This window comes from Paroedura picta, chromosome 12 (genome assembly GCF_049243985.1).
Source record: "Paroedura picta isolate Pp20150507F chromosome 12, Ppicta_v3.0, whole genome shotgun sequence".
NCBI classification, from domain to species: domain Eukaryota; kingdom Metazoa; phylum Chordata; class Lepidosauria; order Squamata; family Gekkonidae; genus Paroedura; species Paroedura picta.
In genome coordinates, this window is record NC_135380.1 from 36,102,406 (window position 1) to 36,116,072 (window position 13,667).

A 13,667-nucleotide genomic window follows, 5' to 3' on the forward strand; every position below is an offset into this window, starting at 1 on the left:
CCCCCCCCCCCCGGCCAATGATGGTCTATGGAGGGGGTAGGAAGGGGAGGGGGTAGGAAGGGGAGGGGCCCCGGGTAGGTGTGTCCACAGATCTGTTTCCAAACCATATTCTTCATGATTGTACCACTTCTGGGGTTTCTCGAAGCCTGAAGAATGTTTCTGGGGTTTCTCAATGATAAAAAGGTTGAGAAAGGCTGCAGCAGCCTATAAGGAAAACTAAATGGCAAATAATGAACTTGCAAAGCTCTGACTCATGCAGTTAGTTTGGGCAGGGCTGTTGTGTCCATTCTGATCAGCACCTGAGGCACAGAAAGGTCTTCCATTCACCTGCAATTCAAGGTACTTTTCACTGGAGGTGGAATCTGGGATTTCTTGCATGCAGGGCATCTTTGCTACTCCTGAGTTGCTGTGGTGGGATTGGGGACGTTCATTCATGTTCCTTGACAGGTGCCGTTAGGCTCTTTCTGTCCTCATGTATTCCCTCCCCCCCACCAGGCTAAATTTGTGGAAAAGGGAAATGGAAGAGGGAAAAATGTTGTTAGCCACTTTGAGTCTTTGTTGGGTACAAAAGTGGTCTATAAATGAAGTCGATAGAGATCTGTTAGTGGATACTGATGTTTCCTGCAGGACCTGGCCATGGGTACTGACGCAGAGGGTGAGAAAATCAAGGACCCCATGCGGGCCATTGTCCCAATCCTGCTCGATGGGAACGTCACCACTTACGACAAAATCCGCATCATCTTGCTGTACATCTTCCTCAAGAACGGTAGGAGGGGCAGCGGCAGCTTGGTAGTGGGTGGGGCGTGAGGTCAAGATGAAGGCAGGAAAGCCAAAGATGCAGAGAAAGAGGCCTTTGAAGTAGCATCTCCAAGAAAATGTCCTTCAGCAGTTCTGAAGGCGTGGAGTTGCCCTGTACCAAGACGGACCTCTGTTCCACTTAATTCAGTTTTCTCTTCTCTGACTAGCAGCTGCTCTGCAGGATCTCAGTCAGGGAGTCTTTCTCCAGTATTTACTGCCTGAACTCATTTTCACTAAGCCAGGGGCTGAACCTTGGACCTTCTGCATGTGACGTACAGTGCAGTGCTCTACCACTGAGTTACAGCCTGCATACATTTATGTAGCTGTTTCATTTTACATTAGGGAAGCTTCCTGATAGGAAGTCAAACCACTGATCTTGCTAGGTCAGAATCTTCTGCTCTGGTTTGCAGTTGCTCTCCAGTGCTTGGGATGAGAAAGATCCCCATGTGATCTTTCAAATGGAGGAGGTAAGGTTCACCTTGGACTTTGTGCATACAAAGTAGCTGTGATTCTCTAAGGTCCCCCCCAATACATAATTGGAGCTCTGGAACAAGGATGTTGCAGGACCCTGGAAGTCGTATTTGAAATAGGGAAACATTTTAGTTTGGAGAAGAGCCCTCCTTTGTTGTGTCTTCCAGGAATCACTGAGGAAAACCTGAACAAGCTGATTCAACATGCCCAGATCCCGCCTGAGGACAGTGAGATCATTACCAATATGGCCCACCTTGGAGTGCCCATAATCACGGATGTGAGTCACCTAACCTGCTCTCTGAGCTTCTACCACTGGCTACAGGCTTCAACTCCCAGTGTCTGGGAGAAAAAACGGTTAAAGAAACCTGTCCTTCAGGCACCTTGGCCCTAATCCACTTAAGATGAGAACCAACCCCTTGAATTGTGTCTTGAAACACTCAAAGAAGATACTCCTCATGCCCTGCTGTGGAAGCCAAAGGGTTGCCTAGTTGCCTGAGAAGCAAAATTGAGTTGTTGGCCTTGTCCAAACATTCTCCTTGTTTGTCCTTTGTGTTCAGTCCACTCTGCGCCGCAGAAGCAAACCTGAGAGGAAGGAACGCATCAGCGAACAAACCTACCAGCTGTCCCGATGGACACCAGTGGTCAAGGACATCATGGAGGTGAGGCTGCGGGGGAGATGGGACTATAGAGCTAAAGGCCCATCTCCTTATGCAAAGCTTGTAGGGTTTCCAGCTCTGGGTAGGGCAATTCCTGGAGATTCAGAGGGGGAGCCTGGGGAGGGTATTATGACATGTAGTCCACCCTCCAAAGCAGGCCATTTAATCCCTTGCTTTGGTTCTTTTATAAAGACCATGGAAAGCCCCCTTGGATAATGAGAAATCCCTCCCATGCCCATTGGTGGTCTGGTTTTGTGGCTTTCAGCATTGGCCAGAGCTACCCTTTTTGCTGTTAGACATAGTAATGAAGCATATTTTTATTATTTAGATATTTGTACCCTGCTTATCTCCCTCAATTTTAACTTCACAACAACCACCTGTTTGGGATTCAGGCCAGGGGCTTCAGATTCACAGAAATCCCAAGGAAACTATACGCACGATCCAGGTTTGCTTACAAGGAGCTTTTAATAAGCAATGATCAAGTGTACCGAAATAGCAGGCTAAGCTCCCATCTGCTGGGTCTCAAATGCACATGCGTACAGCGAACTCAGCCAAACCTTGATGCATAGCTAAAATTAAGTATCTTATTATACCCTAATTGCTGGCTATGCATCAAAAAATAATATTATCAAAACTAAATCCCAGACACCTGGTGTCTCACAGGATGTGGTGAAGATCCCAGGCTTAGATGTCTTAGGAGTCAACTTGGTGTAGTGGTTAGGAGTGCGGACTTCTAATCTGGTGAGCTGAGTTTAATTCCCTGTTCCTCCTCAACATGCAGCCAGCTGGGTGACCTTGGGCTCGCCACAGCCATGATAAAGCTGTTCTGATTGGGCAGTAATATCAGGGCTTTCTCAGCCTCACCCACCTCACAGGGTGTCTGTTGTGGGGAGAGGAAAGGGAAGGTGACGGTAAGCCTCTTTGAGACTCCTTCAGGTAGAGAAAAGTGGCATATAAGAACCAACTCTTCTTCTTCTTTGAAAGGGGATTAAGCACATTCATAGGCGAGAGGTCTATTATGTTAAGAGACACTCTACTTCAGGGCTGCATATTCTGGGGTGCAACAGCTGGGGAGGGCTTTTGCCTTAGAAAATTCCAGTTAGCAACTGCAAGAAAACAGAATGCTGGACTAGATGGTTTTTTTGGTCTGACACCATACGTTCTATGTGGCACACGCAGAACGTCCTGATATGCTGATCACTTCTGTTTCTTTTCCCAGGATGCCCTTGAGGATAAACTGGACACAAAACATTACCCTTATATTTCCACCCGGTCCTCAGCCTCTTTCAGCACTACAGCAGTCAGGTAGGAAGAAACAGGTCTCTTTGTACCTGAAACGGCCTTAATCTATAAGTCGTACTGTCAATTTCATATTTCTCATCTATTTTAATAGCGTTTGCCAGAATTACAGTTCCTTCTCCCTTAAAAAAAAAGCAACGGATCGATATAAAGCAGGGGTGGCCAAACTGTGGCTCCCCAGATGTCCATGGACTACAATTCCCATGAGCCCCTGCCGTAATCACAGAGTAGTTCAGCAGTGCAATCAGCTGCCTAAGGAGGCGGTGAGCTCTGCCTCACTGGTGGTCTTCAAGCAGCATTTTGACTGATGCTTCAAGCAGCATCATGGATACTTTACCCAGATCATGCATTGAGTTGGACTAGATGGCCTGTATGGCCCCTTCCAACTGTGTGATTCTATGTATCTTCTATGAATCTAGGTCCTAAAGCAGGCTGATCCTGCATTGAGCAGTGGTTGTACTAGATGGCCTGTAAGGCCTCTTTCAACTCTTAAGATTCTATGATGTGCCATCCAAATGTTAAAGACTAACACGGGGAGAGTTTCATATCAAAAATGCTTCTCCCAAGGCAAGATGAAAAGCTTGAGATCACCCTTCAGAATACCAAAGCGATCTGACTTAACTACAGTCAGATGGGAACGGGGAGTCCTGCTTTGAGAATCATCTTTTGGATCATGTTCTTCATTGGCTTATACTGTTCAGGGGGTCAGTGGTCCAGTTTCCTCATAAAGTTAGCTTACAGCCATCTGGCACAAGTTTTCCAAGCATAGCCCATTAATATTGTCAGAGCCAGGGATCATCTCGTGGCATCTTCAACGGTCTGCTGTGTTTACTTATGCTGACTTGAAGATGTTGTAACCTGCCTGCTGTTATCTGTATAAAGGAAGATAGATTTTTGTTATTTTATTGCACTTGCTTATTCTTGAGAGACAGGCTCTGTAAACAGGTAACAATTTCCAGCTTGGTTAGGAGCACTGGCTCTGATCTGGAGAACTGGTTTTTTTATTCCGCACTCCTCCCTATGCAGCCAGTTGGGTGACCTTGGGCCAGTGACAGTTCTCTCAGAGCTCTCTCAGCCGTTTTGTGACTCCTTCGGGTGTTAAAACCTGTGGTGCAGCTTTTCTTTTTCTTCTTCATTATTGAAAGCAATTATTTTTATCTAAAATAAGTGGGAACTTCCCACAATGTCCTGGAAGGCTTTGGTTTATGCAACGATAAGGAATACCCATATTCTTCCTCCTGTTGCAAATGGTCTGGGCTCTTTTGCAAATTGGTTCCCCTGTTGCAAATTGTCTGGGTTCTGTTGTCTTCCACTGTGTAGTTAACCATGCTTGCCAGTGACCCTGCCATAATTAGTAACATTATACATTCTTTCTTTCTTCTGCCCCTTCAGTGCCCGCTATGGACACTGGCACAAGAACAAGGCTCCTGGGGAGTACAGGAGCGGCCCCCGCCTCATCATTTTCATCCTGGGGGGCGTGGGCCTGAATGAAATGCGCTGCGCCTATGAGGTGACGCAAGCCAGCGGGAAGTGGGAGGTGCTAATAGGTGAGTCCTTTTGCGGTTGTTGGTGGCGGCCTCGTGCTTTGCTTTGCTGCAGCTCATTTCTGCACACTCCATCCTGCGCTTCTGTCGCTGCATGCACTCTCCCTTCCCTCTTCCGAAATACTAACTAGGGTAAAAATCCAGTCCCAGACGAGTGTTCTAGAAAGTTCCCCACAACGTGCATTCATTTTCCTCCCATCTGCTACACTACTGTCTTGTCCTCAATTCTTATTCATGCGTGGGTTGTGTTTTCCCACACACACACACATATCTAACCTTCAGATGACTGATTGTGCTTTATTTTTTGTCACTCAGTGAGGTGTTTTGGGTGAGATTACATATTCTGTGATAAGACCCTTTTGGAGCTCTCCTGGTGCTGGTGGTTTTTTCTCACAAATTTCTGAGTTTTCAAAGTTTTGTTGCACAAGATGGGAGGAAAGTTGATACAGACACATGAGAACTGTGGGACCCGTACTTGGAGCTCCATCCCCACCGCAAATTGTGTCCCTGTTTTCTTCTTGCTTTCCCTCCCAATTGGGGGTCCTTTCCCCCTGCCCTTCAGTTATGTCAAAGTGTGACTCTCTTAAGCTGCCTTTAGCCCTTAGTCTCCCCAAACAGTGCCAATGGATCTATACATGAAAGAGTAACTGCTTCACCCTCTTCCCCCTGAGGACTCTTCCCCCTGGAAATGGAAGCCTATTTTGAGAGGGCCCCTCCTAGGGTTTTCAGGTCCCCCCTGGCCACCGGTGGGGATGGGGGATTGGGATTGCCAGATGCAGGTTGAGAAACTTCTGAAGATTTGGGGGATGGAACCTTGGAAGGACACGGACCTCAGTGAAGCACAGTGCCTCAGAGTCCACCCTCCAAAGCATCCATTTTATCCCTGTCTGGAGATAAGATGTAATTCTAGGGGATTCCTAGGTCCTCTACCTGGAGGCTGGCCACCCTGGCACCTCCTGTAGGAGTCCGGTGGGCCATTTGCATGGCTTCCTGGAGAGCACATTTCTCCACCATTTCCAGGTGCTTCTCCCATTGGGAAATGAAAGGGAGACCAAACTACCCCAGTCAGGAATGGGTCCTCTGATGCATCATGAGGGTTGACAGGTCCAAGCCACACTGAGGACCTTTATGTTAGACTCACTTGCACCTAGGGCTGAATGAATACATCTCTTTGCTCCCTAACCTGGCATCTGCCTGTGGCCAGCCCAGTGTTTTTGCTCAATGGATTTTTGCTCTCATTTGCTCAATGGATTTTTCCCCAAGCCAAGATGGCGCCGTCTTCCCTAACCCTCTCTTTCCTTCTCTGTCTTATGTCTCATTCTTCTGGTTGGTCACTTCACTTTATAATTCTGTGTGTTTCTCTGTCGGGTAACTAAATGTAGCTTCTTCTAATGTTAACAATGCCTTTCTTCGCTCTACGGTTGCAATTGGTGCATGTGTGTTTAATGTTCACCAGAGGTGCTCTCATGTTCTTCCTGGGTGGTGGCAGTTCACCTCAGGACTTCCAGTTACCAGGCCTAGGGCTGCTGTTGCTATGGCAGCCACTTCATTTCTTGCTCTTCTAAGACAATCAGAATGACTTTATGGTGGTCTCTAGAGTACTAAGTTATACTTCAAAAGATTGGACCATGACAACAGAGGATGTTTTAACATGTCTAACATCCTCCAGCCACTCAGTATTGCTGGCAAAATCTATAGGGAGGTCAGTCAACAGTATGTCTTGAGCCAGCTTGGTTATCAGAACTGGCCAGAATATAAACTGGCTGATTAGGACCACCAAGTACCAATTTTATTATAATTGAGAGCAAGCCTCACTGAAAGCCAGCACGATGTAGCGGTTAAGAGCAGCAGCTTCAAATCTGGTGAGCCGGGTTTGATTCCTCGCTCCTCCACATGCAGCCAGCTGGGTGACTTTGGACTAGTCACAGCCCTGATAGTGTTGTTTTGACTGAGCAGTTCTCTCTGAGCTGTCTTAGCCTCACCTGCCTCACAGTGTGCCTGTTGTGGAGAGACGAAAGGAAAATGATTAGAAGCCACTTTGAGACTCCCACGGGCAGTGCAAAGCGGGGTATAAAAACCAAGTTTTCTTCTTTAACCCTGAAAATCCTGGTTATGGAGGCTCAATAGTGACTGCCAAAACCCAGCTCCCGTCTGTCGTGTTTCAGCGCATGGTGTCGCTTTGCTAACCATTCTCTCATCTCTGCTGCACCCCATTTCTCTCCGTACATTTCTCTCTCTCATTTTTGGCTTCCTCGTACATCCTCACCGGCTGTGTACCGAGATTTTGACAGTGAAATAATATCTAAGGCCTTTAATCTTTTTTGGCATGTTCCTTTGATTTTTTTCTGTGCAAGACGTCAGCCCGCACTCTGTTCTCTCACAGGTTCTACTCACATTCTCACTCCCACCAAATTTCTCATGGATCTGAGGCACCCCGACTTCAGGGATTCCACTAGGGTATCTTTTGAGGAACAGGCTCCAACAATGGAATGAGAGCCAAAGAAACCAAAAGTAAAAGCAGCTTACTATAGAGAAGAAACCCTCTCCTGTGCGGAAGGGCTTCTTTGATTTTTTTACGTCACCGTTTTCTTTCTTTCTCTTCTTTTTTCCTCCTTTCTTCCTTCTCTCTTTTTTTTCCTTCTTTATCGGTTCTTGGGTGAGAAAATGCTTGCAAATTTTTAACTACCGTTTTTGAAAATGTGTCCAATGCTGCTTCCATCAAGTCCTATACCATGAATCTCTTGTAGCAAGAACTAGCTGAATATTCACGCCATCAGACACCTGTTTGCAAAGGAAATAGCAGGCCACTTAAAAAAAAAAAAGCAAATATGTAGAAAGATTTACTGGGCCTGTTGAAAAGCATCCTGAAATTATTATTAATTTTTGGTTTGTATTTGTGAGATTCTTCCAGTTTGTTGTCTTGTTTATGAGATGAAAACTGGTTTGAATTTTGGAATTTCCCCCTACCCTCCGGAGAACCTTGGGAACCGTAGTTTTGCCTGGCGCTGAGAACTTTCTCAGAGAGCTTAGGGTCCTTCATAAAGTTATAGTCCCTTGGATGAGCATTGTAATTTTTCCAAAATGTGTGATTTCTGGATTTGGGATGCTTACTTTCAATCCGAGGCCAGAGTTATAGCTCTCAAACATGGAAACACAGAGCCTGAAGGTAATGCAGTGCAAGGAATTCAGAGGGTTGCCACTGAGGGTGACCAACTCTGGGTTGGGAAGTATCTGGAGACTTTAAGGGTGGAGCTGGAGGTGGGTGGGATTTGGGGCAGAGAGGGACCTCAGTGAAGTATAATGCTATGCAGTCTACCCTCCAAAACAGCCATTTTCTCCATGGGAATTGCTCTCTTTAATTCCAGGAGATCCTGACATCCTTACTTCCACTTTACTAGTGATCCCCCTGCTCTGTGTCCAAAAGGTGGTTTAAAAATCCCTTCTAGGATCCCTGGCCAATTTGGCCTGGAGGAAAACTCCTTTTACCCAAATTGCTGATCAGCATTGCCCTGGGCATATAAGAGAGGGCCATGAGAGCCCAACATCGTCTCATCCCTTCCTTCCCTCTCACAATCTGCCTAAATTCATAATGACTCATAGAACCAGCACTGGATTCTAGTCCTTCTCCAATCTTGGCTCATTGTTGAAGAACTGTTCCTGGTCATTGCCCAAGTTTACTTCACAAGACAGGTAGGGACATGAATCTCTGGAGGCCTTTGTCTTTTGGTGCCTGGAGTATTGTAACGACAAGGTCCTACGCACAAGGGATCCTAGGAAACAGTCTCCAAGGCACATTCATTTTTTAGCAAACTGGAAGACTCTTTCCTACTCAGAGCTCCATGTGCCAGGACCACTGATGAAGAGGGAGGAAAGGTGACAAGCAAAGGCCTCCAGAAAGAATTTGCCACAGCTTTGTCTTCACTAGCTAAATTCTGGAGAATGACGTGATGCGGCAGGGTAAACTTCTGGAGGTGGGGAGCTGGGTGGAGTTGTTTTGGTCCTTGCATGTTCCAAAGAATAGCAGGTGAATTTTTAGAAATAAGTTATGTTGGGGAGGTGAGTGAGATAAGAGATTTGGAAGAAAGTATAAATTTCAGGGGAAATTGAAATATATGCCACAGTTCGGAATCAAGCTAATTTATCCCCTCACTCACTGATCCCCATAAAATACTTATTCTGGGGCAGATGGGACCCCAAAGTGTCTGAAGGGGAAAAAGGGAATCTGTAGAAATTGGTAATACCAACCCATTATTTAGTGTATTTATTTTTTTATTGTTTACATTGATACTTACAGAATACATTACAATATAATAGCAACTTGATTTGAAATCTAATTATTAACAATAGGAAACGTTTATCAAAATAGAGTTTAACCTTCAAAAATGGCATATTTTACTGCACTGTAGTTCAGTTCTTTCTTCTGTGATGCCCTTGATGGTGGTGGGGGGCCCCCTCTGCTCTGGTTGATGGTTGTTTCACTTGTCTCAACCAGAAGCCTGGTGGAAGAGCTCCATTTTGCAGGCTTGTTTCTTTCTGGGTTACTTACTTCCTTATCAAGATTACTTTCATTTAAAATACCGTATTTGCCGGCGTATAAGACGACTGGGCATATAAGACGACCCCCCAACATTTCCACTCAAAATACAGTACTATGGGCCACTATGGGCAGCTACGTCTATCCCAACTGAAGTGCACCCAGCGTATAAGACAACCCCCCCACTTGGAGGCATGTTTTTCAGGGGGGAAAAGTAGTCTTATACGCCAGCAAATATTGTATATGCTATTGTTCTAATTCAGCGGTTGTCAACCGTCCTGACGCCGTGACTCCAACTGTGACGGTGGCGTGTGAATGCGCATGGGCAGCATGCACACACACATGGATAACGTGCATGTGCGTGCAGGCATGCAGGCGCACAACAGTCAGGGCAAGGTGGAGGTGGCCATTGCAATGGCTCTGCTGCCACCACCTGTCACCACTGCTACCACGGCAGCAACCAACCTGGGGACTCCACAGAAGGGGCCAGGCGACCCCAAATGGGGTCGTGACCCTTAGGTTGAGAACCACTGTTCTAATTGGAATGTTACTGAAATTTACACTAGAAGCAGTAGTGGGACGCATCAAGCAGAGTCACCTGAAAGTCAATCCTTCGAAGACAGAGGTCATGTGGCTAGGTGGGAAAGGACCAGGGAAGAAGTGTGCCTACCCTCCCTGGATGGTGTTCAGCTCAAAAGCTGTACATGAAGCCAGGAATCGATGCCTACCTTATTATAGAGGCACAGATCATGAGAGTAGCATGGGTGGTGTTCTTCCATCTTTGCCAAGCCAAGCTACTAGGTGGACCCAGAGCACACAACGGTCACCTCTAGACTCTGGACTTCTGTAACTTGCTCAACAAGGGGGTATGTCTGGCCTGAACTGGTTTTTCAGTTTTTCAGTCCTGGCCCCTACTTGGTGGAATGAACTCCCAGAGGAGATCCAAGCCCTAATGGAGCTGAAACAGTTCTGTAGGGCCTGTAAAACAGAGCTCTTCTACCAAGCATTTGGTTGGAGCCCATGATCCTATAACATCAGTGAGTGCCCCCTATTCCCTCCCACGGAAACATCATTGAGCAGAGATTTTGCTAGAAATATATTAATTGATGTTGCTGTTAGTTTATGGAATGTAGTCTTACTGTTAACTTTTGAGTCCAGGATGTATATGTGCCTTGACTACACCTTGGTTGTAGAACTCTTGACTATTTTTTTCAGAGCAGTAGACTGGATAAAACTTTGTTATGATCCAGTGTAATAAGGTATCTTTTTTTATACTCTTCTTGATGCAGATTAGTAGTTTCAATGCCCTGACCTGGAATAACTCAAGAAAACCCGATCCTGTCTGATCTTTGAAACAAAGCAGAGCTGACCCTGTCTAGTATTTGGATGGGAGACTTCCAAGGGTTTGGAGGGAATTCCTCTAAAGCAGGGGTAGTCCATCTGTGGTCCTCTAGATTTCCATGGACTACAATTCCCATGAGCCCATGGGCTCATGGGAATTGTACTCCATGGACATCTGGAGGACCACAGGTGGACTACCCCTGCTCTAAAGAACAGTATGGGTCACAACGCAGAGGCAGGCCATTGCAAACCACCTCTGAATGTCTCTTGCTCGGATGCCAGAGAATCTTCGGCTCTCCTGGCTTTACTACACAAGGTATATGATAAATAAATAGTAGTTTTCTGAACTTTGATCCAGTCTTGTGGATGGAATAGGAAATGTTTGGAGGTCTGTCAGTTAAGGACTCAAGAGAGAGCAATTCCTTGTTTCCAACAGCAGTTCTCCTGATTAACTCTCCAGTATGATTTAGTGGTTAGAGTGCTAGACCATGATCAGAGAAACCAGCTTCAAATCCTTGCTCAGCCAGAAATGCATTGAATACCCTTTTGGTCTGACCTACCTCGTAAGGTGGCTGTGAGGATAAAATGGGGGGAGGTAAATTTATGAGCCATGCTGAATCCCTTGGAGGAATGGTGGGATAAAATAATAAAATAGATTGTGTCTGCTCATGCAGTAGAATGAGGTAAGACTGATTAGGTCAGCTTTTCTCAACTTTTTTACTGTTGAGAAACCCCAGAAACATTCTTCAGGCTTTGAGAAATCCCAGAAGTGGCACTATTATGGAGAATATAGCTGGGAAGCCAAGCTGTGGACATGCCCACCTGGAGCCCCCCCTCATAGCACCCTCTCCAGTCCCATCATTGGCCATTTTGAGAAGGGCAGGTGGGTTATCATGACCATATATGGTCATGTCACCCAATAAACATTTAAGAAATTTAAAAAATATATTAAAATTAATTAACTCCCACCCATTTAGGAAACCCTTCCAGGGCCATAAGGAAGCCACAAAACCCTGGATTGGGTGATAAAATGGAATGTCCCAGTATGGACAACAAATCACCTGAGAATTTTTAAAAAATATTGAATAGAACTGGAGTCCTCCATGTACACATGTTCAGTCCATTTTACCGTCTCATTCAGTTGCACGTGTTGACCAGAGGATAGCTAGAAAGGAAGGAAAGCTAATGAGAAAACACTTGAGTTCTGTTTGTGTTGTGTCACTTCATGGTCAATGAAGGACAGCTGTTCTTTTTTGTGCTTAGGAGACATGTAGCTATCTTGAAGTTCATTTAACCACTGATGCCTCTGTAGTCCATGACCTGAAAAAACAGTGGTGTAAATTACTAATGAGAGCACAAGTTTGAGCTTCCAAGATGATCCTTGGTCCAGAGCAATTGCAGTAAAAAACCCCACTGGCAAAGTTGGGAATGTGCTATATTTTGCTCTTGAAACGTGGCCTTGCTTCAGCTCAAATTTTCAGCAGCCTTGTAATTTTAGAGGTTATTAAAGTGTGCGATGCATCGATGCAAACACAGTTAGACATTTGCTGTTCTTTTATTTTGTCAGTGTGCTACTTTCTGCCTGATTTAATCAGTCAAAATGCCTACCTCTAGTCACTCCTTTCACATAGGCAAGAGAGATTATGGGCAACCATAGAGGAAAGCATCTCCTGTCTTGAGTACCATTCAGATGCCTTAGCTACTTGAAAACCAGGGAACTTGATCCTCCAGTTGTTTCTGTCCATAAAATTGCACCCTTGGTCAGCAACTACATTTCCTGGGACACCATTTATGCAAGCTTGAAGAACATGGTATGCATGATTTCCTATGCACTGTTTCAAACTGGATTGCAATCTAGCCTACTGTTTCCCATCAAAAACAGCATTTTTCTGCACCAGTATCGGTTTTTCTAAGAACACTGTGATCACTAACTGCTTTTGATTTTCCTGCAGAAGATCAAGGTATACATTGCTGTACCGTTTTTCATAATCTTCTTAAGTGTTTTGCTGACTCCCACAAGAGAATTGAGGTGTCCTTTGGGCAGATATTTACTTTGTGGTTCAGGAAGCTCTTTGATAGGCCACCTTTGGCTCAAGGTGACTCAGAACAAATATAATTTACAAAACAAAGCAATAAAATACCCATGCCACCCTCCCAACGTAGGTTTTGTATCGTTAAATCTGACGTGTATTTCTTTCCCCTCACTCCGGATATACAAGAGTAGCTGACATTCAACAATGGTGAGGAGAGGTAAACCTACATCCCCAGAGACACTCTGGAAATCCATATGAATGTTATTGTATGGGCATGTTTAGTGAGCTGGCACACAGGGCCTACAGCAGTCCTGTGGCTCTTTTGGTTGATATTAATTGCCTCTGTGTGGCTCTCTGTGAGCCATAGTGTGAGTCATACCACCTGATTGTAAGCCATGAGTCATATCACCTTAGGTCTACCACTGGGTCCCTTTGAAGGAAGTTGCTCTTCCTCCTTTAGATGCAGGTTTTGTTCAGATGCAATAAATTCTGGCTTCCAGCAATTTTCTTGCCACATGCCTTCCACCCTCTTTCCCTCCATTTCTCTAACTATACACATTTTCAAGTCTGAATGACGCACTTTAATTTAATTCTTATCTCCCACTTGAGATGGGAAGGGTAGGGGCCATTTTTTCTTTCTTTCTTTCTTTTTTTGGAAAGTGGCCCTTTGCCACTGCATGTGTGGGCCTCACGATCCACTCGGCCCTTTCTGCCTCTGTGCGCACACAGCATGGGCATCCATGACTCTAGTTGATCCACACACACCATGCCTCATTCCTTCATGGCACTTGGTTTTCGGAGAGGTCTTCATGTAACCTTTTGCTTTTGAGTTACATTTCCTTTCTAGTTTTCTGCACTAGATCTACTCGTAGTTCCATAGGCTTACTTTTTTGTTGTTTTTGGCAAGCATTTCTTCCAACTAAAGTATCGTATGGTTTTAACTGCCCTGTGAAAGGTAAGGTTCCAGGTGTTGGAGGCAGATTCTCCCCTC

General features: G+C 45.4%; 1 protein-coding gene across 2 annotated transcripts in view; it reads left to right on the forward strand.

Annotated features, from left to right (window-relative positions):
* The window catches only part of STXBP1 (syntaxin binding protein 1), a 53,394-nt gene that overhangs the window by 36,262 nt on the left and 3,465 nt on the right, over positions 1–13,667 (forward strand). Inside the window, exons 14-19 of one of the 2 annotated variants that reach the window (XM_077306536.1) lie at positions 628–766; positions 1,437–1,546; positions 1,827–1,928; positions 3,145–3,230; positions 4,617–4,771; positions 7,152–7,279. In XM_077306536.1, the coding sequence (XP_077162651.1) occupies positions 628–766; positions 1,437–1,546; positions 1,827–1,928; positions 3,145–3,230; positions 4,617–4,771; positions 7,152–7,261 (702 nt within the window). In that variant the 3' untranslated portion in view covers positions 7,262–7,279. The remainder of the gene's footprint in view (positions 1–627; positions 767–1,436; positions 1,547–1,826; positions 1,929–3,144; positions 3,231–4,616; positions 4,772–7,151; positions 7,280–13,667) is intronic. The other variant, XM_077306537.1, reaches the window with a different exon arrangement.